This window comes from Excalfactoria chinensis, chromosome 2, assembly GCF_039878825.1.
Source record: "Excalfactoria chinensis isolate bCotChi1 chromosome 2, bCotChi1.hap2, whole genome shotgun sequence".
Classification (NCBI taxonomy): domain Eukaryota; kingdom Metazoa; phylum Chordata; class Aves; order Galliformes; family Phasianidae; genus Excalfactoria; species Excalfactoria chinensis.
In genome coordinates, this window is record NC_092826.1 from 1,033,764 (window position 1) to 1,046,715 (window position 12,952).

Here is a 12,952-nt window from a genome sequence, read left to right on the forward strand (position 1 = left end):
ATTCGACCCTTTCCCATCTGTCCCTGTCTCTTCTTATACCATGGAGCCCAGAACTGGCTCGTGGTTGACCCCTTGAAGTCCAGTTGCTCAACAAAAGCAAACTCCAGACCCAAAAGACTGGAGCAGCAAATCTGTCTATTGAAAACTCTGAGCAACTCAACACCGAGACCTCAGCGCAATGTTTGGGAGGTGAATTGGACTGCAGTGTTCTCAACACAGTGTGTATTATCAATGGGCTCATTACACTCCATCCATTCCTTGAAGCCTCCATCCACCCTTTGAAGCGACCGCATACAGATGTAAGGGACGTAAGTGGAAAGCTGATACAAGTTGTCAAGATGTGGAGGTTCCATTGAGCATCATAACCCTTCTTTAAGCAAACAAAAAAGAACCCGATCCCCACCAAACCACTACGTGGCCCAAGCCAAAGGGGCCATGGGACAAAACTGCCATTACTGCACCTTGTGTCAAAGAGGAAAATAGGGCAGGAAGGAGGTTGTGGCTCTTGGATGCATTCCTCCAGGTTTTTCATGCCATCCAGAGCCTGAGTAAAACGACTCACAGGACAGAACCCCAAAACAGCTTCTTGCTGCCATGTCAGCACGTTCTTAATGGCAGACAACCCACAATTCGCAAATGTACGTTATTTAACTTAAAGAATACCTGTTCCCACACATAAACCTTTCCTGCTGTCATGGAAAATACAACTAAAAAAAATAATAGTGCTCATTCTTCCATTTTGACCCTTGAAATTCCGTTCCCGTTCTTTGGTGTAGATCTCAGAAGTGCATGGGACAGTAAGAGCTAGAAGTGAGGTTACAACACCTCACGTCCTGTAGATTCCATAGGAGGACAGCACATTGGGGTCTCACGCACACTTTCTGTTCCCCTGCCCCATAATTCCCCCAAATTTGTTCCTACAAAAATAACTGTTTTTTAAAGTGTATTTGCAGCCCAAGATTATTGACCTCATGTTGATGGTGGGTGAAAGTGCCACAGTTGTTAGTTCTGGATAAGGGAAGTGAAGACAGTTCAGTTGCTTGGCTTTGGGTGTGGGATCAGATCCCAAACATCAAGAAAAACTCTTCTTGAGACATCTCCACTACACAGTGCTTTTGTCACTCTTAAAGTCCATATGGGGAAGTGCTACACAGGGCAAAGCTGTGATTTTTCCAGTGCCCTTTACAAACATGAAGGGTTCACGTTTCCATTAAGAGATGCTGGTCTTCTGTGTTGGAAGAAGGAAAGGATGTTGGACAGGACTCTGAGGTAGAGCAGAGCTGCAGAGTACCATACAGGGAGGTGCGTGGGTTAAGAAAGTCGGGAATGAATTTGAATGTAAAGAATTCAGTGTGCGGCTCTGCAGGAAATACAAACCATTGCTGGATGAAACCTGGTATTGGATTCACAAACCCAGAGAGGCTCATAAAGCTCAATACCAGACACTGTAAGAGGTAAGAAGAGGCAGAGATGTAAGTCCAGTGCACTAGATTTAACTGCTTTCAGTTCCAACGAGTCCAAGCTCGCATTTCCAATACTGTGCTGTTCTGCAGTACCAACACAAGGCAGCGTCACTTGTACAGTGCCATCTTCTTGCTCTGGTACATGTACATGTAGGCATCACAGAAAAGGCGTTTGGCCACTCCATCCATGTCTCGGGGCTGCTCCAGGGCCAGCATGGCCAGTGGCAAGTCCAGGTATTTGGCAACTTCAGGGCACAGTGTTACAGTGGGGATGTTGAAGCCATTCTCACCACCTAATACAGAAGGAAGGAGAAAAGTCCAAATACAAAGCATGTTGCAAGGCATGAGTGTCTACTTAGCTGAATGATCTGGAGGTCAACACCACCATTGGGCAAGACAGGAGACCTGTCCTATTGTCCTTGAAGCCCATATAAGAAGTCCCTGGTCTGAAGAGAGCCAGAGGACAAGACCACTGGGAGCAACTCTTATACCTCTGTGGGCTGGACCTACTCTCTGGAATTGGCTCTGCTGGAAGTAGAATCCTAATGCATGCAGGTGACTTCAGAGGAAATGAAGCTGTTACCCCCCTCACAACACAGATTCATCCCAAAAGCTTCATGCTCCCTTTGAGCATAGCAAAGAATCTCCCAAAACCATCCACCTTGGTGCAGACTGAGCAGTGACCGCATGACGTGTGTTATAGACATCTACCATACGAGCTCCTGGCTTCTATCAAAGCACCAAGCCTGTCACCTGTGATTCACGGTTAGAAGAGCCCTCCAAGATCATTAAATCCCACCAATGACCCATTCCTATCATGCCCATTCAACGAATTATTAAGGTTGGAAAACACCTCCAAGATCATCAAGTCCAACCCCAACCCACCACCATACACCCATTTAACCATGACCTCACCATGCCTGTCAGCCATGCTGTCAAAGAACATCCAGTGCTCATTCTCAGGGCCATATTTCACGAAGGAAACGTAGTGACTGGTCTCAATACAAAGCACTGCAAAGAGCTCCATCTTCTCACGTGGAACCTGCTGGCTGCCCCGGGAGTTCCGGCGATGAAATTCTTCTGGGACACGCAGCCTGGTTGGCTTGTGTGTTTTGCGTCGGTAGTGGGAATGAACCTAAGGAAAGGCAATGGGGTGGCACTGCTGAGAGGACAGAACTGAAGCTGGCCTGCTGAAAAGAGGAGCGTGCAGAAGTCAGACCTTCAGTTTGTTCTGCACTCAACTGCCTTGCATGCAGCTGAGTCCTCCCCAAAGAAGAGCAATGCATTGCAGGCTGATAGCAAGAAGCTTAGAGGGTCCAGCATTTGGTCTGTGCAGGTTTGGGTGTTCATTCTGCTGGCAGATCTCATGAGCACCCAGAGGAACTCAATACCTGTTTGGAGCAGGTGCTGCAGAACTGCTTCAGACCCTTAGGTGAGAATATTTTGTCTTTGAAACACTTTGAACACTCCCAGGTGGCAACGTCACTGCACACACAGCACTCTCTGGGACCTGTGGAGGTAAAAATGGTGATGTCTTCTCTTGGTCTCACCTGGAATATCATTTGTCTTATCAAAACTAAGCATTCAGGTTAGAGGAATCCCACCTTAGCTCCTGCCCACAACTCAAAGGATTATCCCTTTGACACCTAGTTGCTCCCAGTCTCAGCTGTCAGTTTCACCATTGCCCAACAACTTACTGTCCAGCAGCAGATCAGTGATATCCAGCTCTAAGGAAGGGATGATCTTGCTGAACATCTTATATTCCTTCCCAAATCGTGGCATTTGGATAATGAAGCAAGATGGGATCTGGGAAAACAAACAGGTTACCATTCCAGCAAATTCCAGAGACTTTTCTCTCCGTATTGCTGCTGTGAATCACATCCCTTCTCAGGTCACGCTCAAGACTTCCCAAAATATCTTTTAGGTTGTGGCCAAGTATTCTCCTGCTTTGCATTGGAAGATGAACCAAACCCACTGCAGATTTGCTGGAAGACTAAAATGTAGATGGAATGAAGCTGGGCTCACCTCCACGAGCTTCAGATCTGAAGACAGGAAAGAGTGTTCCACCAACTGCTGCACATCAGGAACCACTAGGTCCTCCTGTTTGTCCATAAATATTTGGTAGCAGTAGCAGTCCTGCTCCTTCTGGGCTCCTGACCTGCAAGGAGTTGTCATGGGGAATGTTTACCTGGTGCCATTGTGAATTGCATTATTCAACACAGCACGACGTCCTGCTCCCAATGAGTGTAACTCAGTTTCCCCTCTTCCATATTAAAGGTATTTCAATTTTATTTTATTTTTTTTAATGAACCACAATCAGAAAACTTCTTCTTCAGATCTATTTAGAAAGGATTTCCTTCAGATGACCCTCTGCAGGGGGGTGGCAATACAGAGTCCCCTTTGTGCTCCACCTTTCCGAGCACTCCACAACCTCAGGGTTGACTGACGTCTTCACAAAAGAGCACAGAAACCCAACAATTCCCTTCTATGCTCCCAAACAGCATCGTTATTTTTGGCTTCCTTCAGCCTCTCATCCTCTTTGTAGAGTCCTGAAAAAAACTGGGACTGCATCCACAGAGTCCCTGTTTGAGAGCTGTAGGATCTGAGCCAGACTGAGAGCCTGGATGCATCCCAAAAGCATCCAAAGGGACTGAGGATGAACTCTATGTTTCTCAAAGCTCTCCCTAAGGATGACATGACTTTTATTCTTCATCATTTTTTCCAAAGGAAAAGCCTCCAAGCTGAGCTTAGAAGTTGTTTTGAATGGACCAACCGGGACAAATCGACAACAAATGATCACAGGTAAATAACTAATGTGCCAAATAAATTGAGCTAAACTAGAACTGTAGAAGCATTAAGGTTGGAAAAGATCACTTAGTTCAACCATCCACCTACCACCACTATTGCCCACTAAACCAAGTCCCTAAATATTACATCTACATGTAGTATTGGAAATGAAAAAGGAATGGTGTGGGAATGGGAACTTACTGCAGTCTCAAGAGTGGCTCTATTCCCAGGACTTGATGCATTATGAGGTTCAGGAACTCCTCCGGATCTGGAAGAGTAGAGAGAAGCAGAAGTCACACTCACAGGAAGAACTTGCCACAACGCCAGATAGATGTGAGCCAAATGCCCGACACTGTTGTAAAATATCCTTGTTGCACACAGAGAGAAATGTGATGATTGCAATCAGAGAGGCTGACTTCAGGTACAAGCATTTTCTGCCTTATTTTAACCAAACTACAGCCTTTGGGGAACCTCAAATAACTTATCAGGTCTCAATGAGAAGTTGACCAAGGCAATTCTAAAGGTCAAGGGAATGCTCCTTCACACCGTTCATCCTCTCCCCTCCTGGCAGCAGCTCGATGGTGGCAGAGATTCAGCAATTCCTCCATCAGACTTCAGGACAAATGTCAGTTAAAAAGCGCATTGATGTTTTCAGCTTTTAAGAACTCCTGCATGCACATCATTACATAAACGAGCAGCACAGCAGGCAAATCAACGTACGTGCATGGGAGAAGCACACAATTAAGCTGTCAGCACACACAGAAGCAGCTTGGAGAAGTCTCCAGAGAGCACATTACCTTTCTCTGCATTGGTAAAGCTTGAGCATTGGCCCTTCTCAGTTAGCTGCTCCCTCAGGTGCATCACACTCCTAGCCATTACGAAGCCATTCCTGCCAACAAGAAACAGCTACAGATGATCTCTGCAGTGTATTTGGTGAACAAACACCGCACGCTATCCCAGGGTTGTATTTTCTGCAGGCAGTGCCAGGGCACTGACCCCAAAGAGGATACTAATGTCTTATTCTTAAGTAGAAGCAGCTCTTCGTGCCTTTCTCACACCTAGCAAGGAAGGATGAGAAAAAAAAATGCTATTTTTAATACAAAATCCAGACAATTTAGCTGCTATGCTATGGTCTACCCATATCCAGCCTTTAACAAAATGGCTGATTAAGAACATAGTTTAATGGGCGATGGGTTGATGGCTGGATTTGATGATGCTGGAGGTCTTCTCCAACTTTAATGATTCTGTGAGTGGAAATGGAGGGGATGAGTTGATGGTTGGACTTGATGATACGAACAGGTTTTTCCAACCTTAGTGATTCGATGGGTGGTCAAGGTGGTGATGGGTTGGCAGTTGGACTGGATGATCTTAAAGGTCTCTTCCAACCTCAGTGATCAATGATTCTGTGATTTTGAGCAGGGAAAACTCAACACGCGCCACAGGAGCCTTACAGTCAGGAGAAGAAAACAACTGGAAGAGGAGCAAGAGAGGAAGACTTGGATGGCAGGAGACACCCTACAGGTAACACTTTCCCGAGGCACCTTCTGGAAGTGGAGGGCAGAGGTTATCAAAACAGATACACAACTTCCAGCATTCCCACATACTCCACTCACTTTCGGAGAGGGTTCACGATCTCATCCCGCAGAATGTTCTGGACATTCCTATTACACAATGGGAAGGGTGTGAAGAGCATGGAGTCCAGCACGGATGTACAGGAGAAGAGGCTGTGAAGAAAGAGCACTAAGTCTGAGGGGTTTGCAGCAGCGGTTGGAAGCAAACTGTTGTGCTCAGTGGCAATCAGTGGCTTTCATTTTCAACAATCCATGCACGCAGCGACAGAAGTGTGAGTGATAGCACATCTCCGCAGTGAGATAAACCACAGCTGGCTTAAGGAATGCTCGGAGTAAGCAAGGAAACAGTTAAGAGAGAATGAAATCTCGTACTTTGCAGCCAAAACTGCTCATGAGGGCACCACTGAGTCTTTTCCTCTCCAAACAGTTCTGCACATTGAAGCTGGGATCTCCTGGGTGCTTTCTTTGCAATGTTTCCAGCCACTGTCTCCAGTGGCAGAGTCAGCGTGGTCCAGTCCAGAGAACTATGATATCTCATCACCCTGCACGACAGACACACAGAGTGGTACTCACAGGGGTACTTGAGTGTCTGAGAACCTCATGGATTACAGGAAAGAGACCGAAAGGCTGCAAGCATTGAGTCTGTACCTCCACACAGTAACATTCTGCTCTACGCCAGGTAAATTTCCAACCACCTTGGAAGTCTGCACTGCAGGGCGCTGCCCAATTAAGAAGTAATCATTTAACAACATGGCACTGCACGAGCAAGCACTTACCTAAAGAGTGCTGCATCCATATAGCAGGAATTGCAGTGGCCCTGGATCCCCTTCATCCGTCCTCGTAGGATGTGCACTGCTTCCTCGTTCCTTAGAGGAGGAAAACTGAGCGGAACGTGGGGAACATCTTCCTTCTCTCCTGCAAGAGAAGCAAAAGAAGCAGTTCCCTTTAGCTTCCCACCTCATCTGGGTACACTCTGTCCTTCCCAAGTGCCTCAGAGCTCTGCTCTGCTCCTGCTGGGACTGAACCATGCTGGTATGGAAGTTTGTCCCTTTACTAATTAATTTACTAGAAATAGAGACAAAACCCAACTTTCCTCACCAGAGCTATGCCCTATTAATCCTTAGTTACCCTTACAGGACCCTTCCAAAAAGGGATACTCTATGCTTCAATGATTCTGCTGCCTCCACCATCAATGTGCCAAGTACAACAAAGACAAAAAGAGCTACAAACAAGCTGGTGTTGAGTTCCAGGCAAGCTTGGAAACTCTCTGAGGAACTTCCCCATGTCACTGAGAGATGTGGTTTAGGGATCATGGTGATGACAGGTGGATAGTCGGACTTGATGATCTTAGAGGCCTTCTCCATTCCTAACGATTCCATGGTTCTATGAGTGGGTATGGTGGGGCAAGGGTTGATGATTGGACCCGATGATCTTAGTGGCCTTCTACAGTCTGAATGACGCTATGAATCTATGAAAGACCTTCAATGTAAGCTATGAACACCCAGCTTCAAGGAGCATGTAGAAGCTCAGACGAGTTACAGCTTGGTTTCATCTGTCTGCCCTTGCCGTGAATAAGAAGGGTTTATGTCCTTAGCCCCACATCCTTTTACTAACTTCATCCTCCAAGATAACTTTCTCAATATGGTCTTTTTTGGTTCCTTCAGCATTCTTCCCTTGTAATCTGAACCCACTTTCTCAGCAGGTCCTTAAGATACTCTTCATTGTCCCTATTCCCAGTTTTCGAGCAGTCTCTATGAGAATATTCTTTTTGCTTTTACAGTCATCTCATTTATGCTTTCTAAATGGCTAACTCGTTGTCTTTTCTGCTCTTGGAGGCAGTTCTTTCTATTCAAATGAAAATAATGACCTATTCTTCCCTTTGCTGTCCTGCGAATGTCTTACCACATCAAGGTTTACATTAAAATGAATTTCATACTCTTCCTTTAGAAGCTCCCCCTAATTTCTCCAGGTACAACACCTTGATTACCTGACATCATGGCCATAGTTACCAACTGCAATTCTGCAGAGCCATAGCATCCATAAGATACGGTAGAGTATCTATTTGTTGCATTCAGTTCTCAGTAATTAAAGAATATCCCATGTTGGAAGGGACCTGTAAGGATCACCAAATGTAATGCAAGACCTTTTCTTCTGCCTTGAATGCCACAAGCAGAAAAGCCCCAGCCTGCTTGCAGCATTCACAGTGCCGTGCAAGGACTGTTGCTCTAGGCTTTGCTGTTGCCTCTTGCCATTTTCTGCTGGCTTCTCCAACACACCTATGCCACAAAGGCCTCATTCTCAGAGCCACTAGCAACACCTTACCCTAGATTCAACACCCACACAGCTCTAGTCTACATCATCTTTGTGTTCAATTACTTACCATCTCTCACACTTGCAGGATATTCCCTACAAAGACCACCTGACTATCCTGAAAATGGACATCTCTCGGAACACTCAAAGACAACGATGAGCATGAAACCACTGATTAAAGACACTGCACACGAGGAGTCTCCATGTCCCAGCATGGCACTGTCTCCCCTCAACCCAGAGAGCTTACTATAGTCTATGAGGCTCAGGTCGCGGTTGCGGGAGCACTGGAAGCGAACATCAGGCTGGCAGGACTGCAGCTTCACAAAGATGCCACGCTTGGGAGCACAGTGGAAATAGTATTTACCCAGCCATTCGCCATCAGTGACCCCTTTATCTTCATCCTAAGGATAAAAAGCATTCGAGGAATGACATGAGAGCAGGTTTCCCATGAATCAAATGCAATCCACCACGTGGCAATTTAATATATATAAGAGCTACGTGCAAGCTTGGTGCTGTTTTGATGTTTTCACTTACTCTGGTTATGTTTTAAACCTGTTGACTCCGCTTGCAGGATTCACAATTATTCTGTTCTTACCAGTTCAACTCCTGCCATTTTGTGCTTGGTGTGGGGTAAGTACCCCAACCAGCGGATGATTCCCGACACTTGGTTTCCTTTGTCCAAGGTGATCTGGACCATGGAATTCACCTCCAGGGACGGGTTCACGCCTTCACACTCCTCTCCGCTCTCACCTATCTGTTGTTTCATTTGTGAGTGTTCCACACCCATGTCAGACTCAAATGGTGGGTACAAACCTAATGGGTAGGAGAGGCAGAAAGTCACCTAATGACAGACACCTCTACATGTCACCATCATCTCCTTAATGCCAAACCTGTTCTGCAATTACAGATCATATATACAGGGGGTTGTCTTCAGGTTATTTTTATGCCTTTAGTGAGGTGAATCAACTCAACAAAGAGTCTAATGACAGCTGTCCCCAGTCTGGCTATGGGATATCTGCACAGCATCTCTTTATGGCAACAAAGAGCCCAGCAATTTGTTGCCTTGTCCAATGACTCACAGCATCTCTGCTGGCATCTGGGCCCTCTTGAGTTAGTCTGGCATCAGGATGAGGCTATGCTCCACCCTCTACAGCTAAATTAAAGACTCTTTAGTCAGTGGCACTCTTCATCCTAGGAAGTATATCTGTGCTGTGATCAGGTTCTTCATCCTGACAAGTGGGAGAACTCAGCTCTATTTGCCTAATGCAAATCACGCTGTTCAGAACTTGAGACATGGACCTTTTCAGTTCTCTGGTTTAATCAGCTGGAATTAGGCTGAAGCTTTTGTTAGACCTGAAGAGATAAATGCTAAATCCACAAGAACGTGCTCAGGACAGACACGGCTGTTAATAACCTACTTTGGGAATGCAAGTCTTCCTTCACAACAGAGTCCATAGGGATCTCTCTGAAAATGTCAGTTGTTCCTTCTTCTTCCTGAAGGGAAAGAAGAATACATCAGCTAAAAAGTCAACCAGATACAAGGCATTCCTGGAATATGAACCAATTTTTCCAAACAGGCCCAAAGAGTCTGCATGAAACCTTATACCTCTTTTGGATGACGCTTTCACTCCTCTTTAAAGCCTTAGTATCATATAGATAAGCAATCAAATGAAAACGAAACCAAGAAGAAATGAGAGTGAGGCTGTTCTTACCGGGCAAACTTTAACGAACCATTGGGTTCCCTCCCTGTAAACTGCCATTGCTATTCCTTTTCTGCGGACATTATCCACGTAGAAGCTCACGGCATCTCCCACTTTCACAGGAATCACTTCCTCTGTATCCACCTTTGGCTTCTGCTTCCCATGGTCATTATCCAGCTTGGGAGTGAATTGGATTTTGCTGAAGGGCAGGAAGACCCCGCAATTCGGCTTACACTTGAAATATTCAATGCCAAGATAGGATCCGTCGCTGTGCCCTCTGTTTTCACCCTCACCCTGAAAACATGGCAGAAAGGTATGTCACATTGACAAGCATAAGGGGGAAACAAGCAACTTACTTTGTTGTCAGGTCTTCAAGAGATACAGCAGGGAGGATAGTGGGCATGGTGGGGAATGGGTCAACAGTTGGACTTAATGATCTCATTGGTCTTTTCCAACCTTAATGATTCTATGAGTGGTGGTGATGGCCTGATGGCTGTTGGACTTGATCTTATGGTCTTTCCTAACCTCAGTGATTCTGAGTGGGCATGGAGGGGATGGGTTGATGGTCGAATGTCATGGTCTTATTGGACTTTTTCAACCCTAATGATTCTATGATTATCCACTTACCTGCAACTCCACTCCAAAGAAGAATGGGGACAACGCAGTCAAAGTACTTTTCTGAATGCTCCCAATGTAGCGGATGACAGCGGGGAAATGCTGCTGGTCGACCTCCACCATCACTCTCTGGCCTGGCACGGCTTGCAGAGCTGCCTCAAGGTTCGTCCTCTCCAGGAAGCAGTTCAAGCGCTCACTGTGGCCGCTGATGTTCAGTAGGAAGGCAGCCATTTTCTCACACACAGGCTGCAGGATTCCCACATTGATGGTGACAGTGGAGCTGTCATCCAGCATGATGACTCTCAGGAATCGAGTTGGGGGCATGTCGGCAAAGTTGCGCAGGTAACTCCTCTCGGTGCAGTAGCACATGTTCCCAGCTTGGAAGTACTTGCTGCCATAAGCACAGTCTTCTGTCAGGATGTAATAGCAGTTCCCATCCCCTACTGAAGGCAGGAGGCTCATCGTCACTTCCCCTGGGTGGCGAGAAATGAGAGAGGGGTGAAAAACACAAGTTATCCCAGAACATTTCAGGTTGGAAGAGGTTTTTGGAGGTCACGGCCCCAGCTTTGTATGCAAGCCCCATCTAGTTGGGTTTTGAGTATCTCCACAAATAGAGATCACAAAGCCTGCCTTCTACTTGGTTCCCATGTCGGATATCCCTCAGCCTAACCAAAATGGAAAGTCTGGCTCTGTTCCTCTGCAATATACATCCAGCAAGAAGCTGCAAAGAGCAGCACCTTGCACATCTTGTTCCGTACAACACTGCACAACCAGTTCTGTCTCATTAAGCTTTGCCTCCTGCTTTCTTTTGCAGCTTACTTGCATGATGAGCAGGGTGGGGGCTCAAGTATGTGTAAAACTCCCCAAAAGAGAGTTTGTCAACATTAAAGCAGATGAATACTCAAAACACACCGCAACTACCTTATTACAATGTTAAAGCACGAAGACCTCCACTTTAAAAACACCCATCCTTCCAAAACAAAGAAATATCTGGAATAAAAGAGTACGATTCTGCTCAAATTTGATGCTTTTCAGGCATTTTACCCCTCTCGGTTCCCTCATCGCTACCATTCAGAGACAGGACATGGATTTGCTGTTACAACACAAAGAGGTGAGCACAGAGTCTTCTTTGCCCTGCAAGTGGACAGGTCAACCCAACAGGTTGAATATAAGGTTCAACCTGTTAAATATACAGGTTAAATATAAGAAATGAGCTCCTTTCCATGAGCTGGTGGCATAAAGAAGATGATACTTGTGTACTTTTTTTATATCTCTATATACATTTGTGCTTGTAGCAGCTGTACGTTATTCATGCGGAATATCCCGAGTGACCCACGACGATCCAACTCCTGACTTCACATGGTTTCAACTTCACGTTGTTTCGTGTCGCTAAACTCCCCCACTATATCTTCTATATGATGATCTTCTATGATCTTCTTTTTTATCCAGGACAATAAACCTCACTGTTAGAGGTTTAGAGGAAAACTGGACTAAATCATTTCCCCTAACCAATATTAAGCACGACCTACTTGCAATTCACTCCCAGGGGTAACCAGAAATAAAGGTTCGATTCAAACCATTGGGTCTGAAACACTGTTTCTTATGTCCATAAGAATGAAGAAAGGGCTGGGTAATTAAAACTATATGGATTTTAAAGAGTGGTCTTCATTTCACTCCATGCACAACCAGCATAGGAAGCAGAAGGGAAGCAAGGGGGGGTCTCAGCAAGCAACCCTAGAAGATCCATAGGGAAAAGCCATCCTGGAGGTGGGGTGGGGAGGGCTTAAGGGCTCCATTGGGCGAGGGTTTGGCCTAAGGGTGGTGGGGTCCCATTTGGGGTCTGCCCTATAGCACTTAATACCCTATAGCAGTTGGGTATGAAGTACTGTGATGGAAGGAGGGGGTGGTATGAAGTGAAGGAGGGGATGAGGACCTGTAGTAATAACGGGTAAGGTGGGACAACGTGGAAAGATGGCAGTAATGGGGTTTAATTGGCTCATATGGGGCTAATGGGGGGAGACAACAGGGGAACGGTAAGAGGGGCAATAAGGATGGCGAAGCAATGGGAGGTGACAGGGGAACTGAGAGAGAAGGGCGGGGGTTTCAAGTGGAAGGAAGAGGGTCAATAACACTAAAGGGGGGTATTTAGGAGTGCCGGAGAGACCCCATTGAGGCGGAGTCCCCTTTGAATGCCTCCCCAGGCCCGGCGTCCCCCTTTATCTCCCCGTTCTCACCGCGGCCGCCGTTCTCTTCCGCATCGGTACCACCGAGCGCAGGGGGAAGAGGATAGAGCGGCACTTCCGGTCCCCTCCCATCAGGACCTCCAGCCAATAGAAAGAGGCGCTGGGGGTTGAGTTGTCCAATGAGGTGGAAAGGGAGCTGTTAGTCCCGCCCCCTTGTGTGTGATGGCGGTGTGGGTGAGGCCTACCTCATGTTGCCATGGTTACCCTTATCCCCCCCCATAGAGCCTAGTTCCTTATATCCCTTACATCCCCACGGCCCCTCT

At 46.4% G+C, this 12,952-nt stretch overlaps 1 protein-coding gene across 1 annotated transcript; it reads right to left on the minus strand.

Moving 5' to 3' along the window:
* Nucleotides 1-184: 184 nt before the first annotated feature.
* LOC140248394 (ubiquitin carboxyl-terminal hydrolase CYLD-like) lies at nucleotides 185-12,728 on the minus strand. Its single transcript, XM_072329085.1, has 15 exons — nucleotides 12,681-12,728; nucleotides 10,459-10,919; nucleotides 9,844-10,125; nucleotides 9,550-9,625; nucleotides 8,727-8,944; nucleotides 8,379-8,532; nucleotides 6,598-6,736; nucleotides 5,864-5,974; nucleotides 5,048-5,139; nucleotides 4,452-4,518; nucleotides 3,489-3,621; nucleotides 3,161-3,269; nucleotides 2,855-2,973; nucleotides 2,379-2,598; nucleotides 185-1,756 (listed from the first exon to the last, which is right to left on the minus strand). Exons 2-15 carry the CDS (start codon nucleotides 10,906-10,908, stop codon nucleotides 1,572-1,574), a joined length of 2,355 nt encoding a protein of 784 aa, XP_072185186.1. The 5' UTR covers nucleotides 10,909-10,919; nucleotides 12,681-12,728; the 3' UTR covers nucleotides 185-1,571.
* Nucleotides 12,729-12,952: the final 224 nt, after the last annotated feature.